Below are 3,982 nucleotides of genomic sequence, written 5' to 3'. Positions count from 1 at the left end.
TTTCCACGTCTCAGAGCTCGTCCTATATGATTAATAACTATCAGGTCATTCCGTGTGCTCTTAACCACCAGGTCCATTATTGTCCTAACCACCAGGTCATAACAGGTGTCTTATCAATGGCAATGATATGGATTGGGGTTTCAAGCCTAGCTGTCCATATCTTACTATTGGACACTAAGCTTGAGTCAATGAAGTTCATGGATGACCCACAGTCTACAAAAGCTGAAGTGGGTTTGTAACCATCCCCACAGCAAAGTTCCACCTCCAACAAAATCTTTTGAAATGAGGAAAAAGGTACCTGAGAGCAGGGCCGGCCCGAACGTTTAGGCGAACTAGGCGACCGCCTAGGGTGCCGACCCAAAGGGGGCGCCAGAGAAAAAATAGAAAAAATTATAAAAAATCTTTGCAAAAGGCAAAAAGTTTCAGGGATTGAAAGAAAAGTGTACATAAATTTTTTTAACCATAAATTTAAAAGAAAAACCATTAAGCTTCAATTTACGCACGGAAAGGAGGCGCTAAACTACGGATGTGAGTCGTTTGCATCGTCTGCTGACAGGTGTTTGATCCCGCACGTTTATTTTGCTCCTAAGTTTTCAAATGTTGGCAAAGCAAAGCAAACAACCAAAAATGCACACTTAGCACACACTACACTAAGGGGGCGCCCGAGAGAAAAAAAATACATATACTTAAAAGGTAGGTGTACCATATGGCCTATTTATACGTAGTTTGGACTTTAGGTACTAGGTACTAGTTGGCGATTATATTGATAGATGTCATCAGCAGTCGATGCGGCTAGTGGGAGGAGTCTGTTTTGACGCATTGGTGTAGACTGCCTGGCTGGACTGCCAGTCAGGCCAGCTAAGGCAAGGGAGATAATCTACATTTTTTGCATATCGGCGCGCGTGATTATAATATTTTCGAGGTATGTCTCTACTGTTTGCATGCTTTATCATGTGAGCCATTGCTGTTATTTTGTATATTCATTAGATTCATTGTTCCATGAGGTTTCATGAATGCAAATAGAAAATAGGAGGTTTTTAGTAAATTTTTGGTGGCCTAGGTTCTAAAGTGTTAGGCGCTGCGAGGTAGGTATATTGTTTTGATTTTCAAAAATATTGGAAACATTGGAAATTGTTAAAGAAATTTGTGGTTTTTGTCTTAAAAGTAAAATCGTATTGTATAATGTTCAGATAACAATTTTAATCGGCGCGTTAACTTTTCGGTAAATGCTGTGTGTTGTAACGAGTCATGGCTGATAAGAAGAAAAAACTTTCGGGGTTTCAGAACCGTAAAAGAAAAGCTGAGAAGAAGAAATCACTTTCAAAAATCAAAGGGTCATTTTTAAAATATCTAAGCAATAGAAATGAAGATGGGGAATTCCAAATGTTGGAACAACAGGCTTCTGTTGCCTCTGAAATATCGAATGTGGAAATAGAATTTGTTTCTCATGCCGAAAATAGTGAACTACAACCATCAATATCTGGTGGTAGATCTGATCAAAGTACCAGTACTGACATGGAGGCTGGTACATCTATAGAAATACTACACAAAGACTATTCGGACGATCCCGCTACGTGGACCGTAATCAATGATGACTTATGCCTACATGTAGTAAAACTCGGCCCCACACAAGTTAAAGATTTCGATTTTCCTTTGGACACTAATCGTAGAAAATTTTCTTGTGTTCACTATAAACGTCGTCTTGTCAATGGTGAAAGTCTTGAACGCAATTGGCTAACGTATTCTATTCAGAAAAATTCAGTTTTTTGTTTTTGCTGCACGTTGTTTCCAGACTCATCACTTCAACTAGGAATCATCAAACGCTCAGCCTTAGGTACTGATGGTGTAAATGACTGGAAAAACATATCTGCTATTTTAGCCAGCCACGAAAAAAGCAAAGATCACATGATTAGCTTTCAAAAATGGAAGGAACTCGAAAATAGACTTAAGATGAACAAGATCATTGACGAAGAACACTTACGCAAAATTGAAGAGCAAGAAAAATACTGGCATCAAATTTTAGAAAGGTTGATAGCTCTAGTGAGGGTACTAAGTATGCAAAACTTAGCGTTCCGTGGATCAAATGATGCATTGTTTGCATCTAATAATGGGAACTTATTGAAATTTGTGGAGTATTTGGCTATGTTCGATCCCATCATGTGTGAGCACATTCGGAAAATCCGGGACAAAGAGATTCATGCACATTATTTGGGAAAAACAATACAGAATGAGATGATTCAACTGCTAACTAATGGTATTCAGGAAAAGATTATTGACGATGTCAAAACTGCAAAATACTTTTCTGCAGTGCTGGTTTGTACTTCAGACGTGTCTCATGTTGAACAAATGACTATCATTGTTCGGTTTGTTTCCACATCAGAAGACAAAAAGTTTGAAATTAAAGAGCACTTCTTGGGATTCATTCCTGGGCGGGCGGCACGGTGGCGCAGTGGTTAGCACTGCAGCCTTGCAGCGCTGGAGTCCTGGAGTCCCCACCAAGGACAACATCTGCAAAGAGTTTGTATGTTCTCTCTGTGTTTGCATGGGTTTCCTCCGGGCACTCCGGTTTCCTCCCACATTCCAAATACATACTGATAGGGAATTTAGATTGTGAGCCCCATCGACAACTTACGAGGGCAAGGCAACGACAATGGGAGCAACATGAAGGGAAAAAAAATTTGGACTACAAAGACGAATTTTGGACATAAACCCACGTGCATTCTTTGTGCCTTGCAGCTCCCATTCTCTAAACTTAGTCGTCAACAATGCCACTAAATGTTGTTTTGGAGCGTCAACTTTTTTCCTGTTAGTTCAAAATCTCTACGTATTTTTCTCTTCATCAACTCAGCGTTGGGAAGTACTCGTGCGTCATTTGCCATCTCTGACTCTAAAACCTCTAAGCGAAACAAGGTGGGAAAGTAGAATTGATGCTCTGGACCCCCTCCGTTACCAATTGAGCGAAGTCCATGATGCCTTAATGGACATAGCAGAAAATATTAGTCTCACAGGAAGCTCTGGAAATGTCTCCCGGCTAGAAGCTCAAGGTCTTGCTAAACAAGTTGGAACCTTTTCTTTTGTTACATCTGTTCTAGTATGGTTCAACATTTTGTACGAAGTCAATTTGACAAGTAAGTTACTTCAGTCACAAGAATTCGATTTAGCTGCTGCTTCTCAACACCTTGACAAAACAAAGAAATATCTGCAATCATTAAGAAGCGATGAAGAGTTTGAGAAGCTGTTAGTTGATGCGAGGGAAATCGCAGAAGAGCTTGGCATACCAGCTAATTTTGAGTCAAGTTCTGCGCCAAAACGTTTAAAGAAAAAAAACAGACAGTTCTCTTATGAAGGGAAAGATGAGCCCATAAGAGATGAGAAACAGAGTTTCAAAATTAACTTTTACGTTGCGATCTTAGATACTGCTATAAATTCAGTTGATGAGCGGTTCACTCAGCTGATAGAAATGGAATTGAAATTTGGATTTTTGTACCACATCCGTTCACTTGAGGGAAAACCAAGCAAATTTGTTCTGGATAAGTGTAAAGCTCTGGAAAAGTCTCTTACACACAACGAAGTAAAAGACATCGATGCCACAGAGCTATGAGGCAATGTCAAGACGTGTTCCAGAAGATTCATCACCAAAAGACGTTCTTGAACTTTTGCTTAAATCTGACTTGAAAGAAAGTATCCCCAACCTGGTGGTGGCTCTACGAATTCTTTTGACTCTGCCTGTGTCCGTGGCCTCAGGAGAGAGAAGCTTCTCAAAACTAAAGCTAATTAAAACATATTTAAGGGCGAATATGACGCAAGAGAGGTTGGTTGGGTGGGCAACAATTTCAATAGAATCTGAAGTTGCTAAACAAATTCATCTCGGTGACTTAGTGTCATCCTTTAAAAAAAAAAGCAAGGAAACAAAAATTTTAATTACCTATGGTCGTTTTTGTTTTGTGTTATTGATTACTTTGTATATATTTGTCCTATACAA

General features: G+C 39.5%; 1 protein-coding gene across 1 annotated transcript; it reads left to right on the top strand.

Annotated features, from left to right (window-relative positions):
* Positions 1–1,248: 1,248 nt before the first annotated feature.
* Positions 1,249–3,601, top strand: LOC138652601 (zinc finger MYM-type protein 1-like). The gene is made up of 4 exons (XM_069743134.1): positions 1,249–2,429; positions 2,474–2,521; positions 2,616–2,666; positions 2,956–3,601. The coding sequence occupies exons 1-4, from the start codon at positions 1,249–1,251 to the stop codon at positions 3,599–3,601; spliced, it is 1,926 nt and encodes a 641-aa protein (XP_069599235.1).
* Positions 3,602–3,982: the final 381 nt, after the last annotated feature.

This window comes from Ranitomeya imitator, chromosome 1 (assembly GCF_032444005.1).
Source record: "Ranitomeya imitator isolate aRanImi1 chromosome 1, aRanImi1.pri, whole genome shotgun sequence".
NCBI classification, from domain to species: domain Eukaryota; kingdom Metazoa; phylum Chordata; class Amphibia; order Anura; family Dendrobatidae; genus Ranitomeya; species Ranitomeya imitator.
This window is presented reverse-complemented; position numbering and strand designations above follow the sequence as displayed.

Excerpts from the sequence above, each read along its gene's own strand:
- LOC138652601 (XM_069743134.1), top strand. The coding sequence starts at position 1,249 with ATGGCTGATAAGAAGAAAAAACTTTCGGGGTTTCAGAACCGTAAAAGA. Across the intron at positions 2,430-2,473 it reads TTCTTGGGATTCATTCCTGG|CGCTGGAGTCCTGGAGTCCC; the intron begins GCGGGCGGCACG and ends GCAGCCTTGCAG. Across the intron at positions 2,667-2,955 it reads GACAATGGGAGCAACATGAA|GAGCGAAGTCCATGATGCCT; the intron begins GGGAAAAAAAAT and ends CCGTTACCAATT.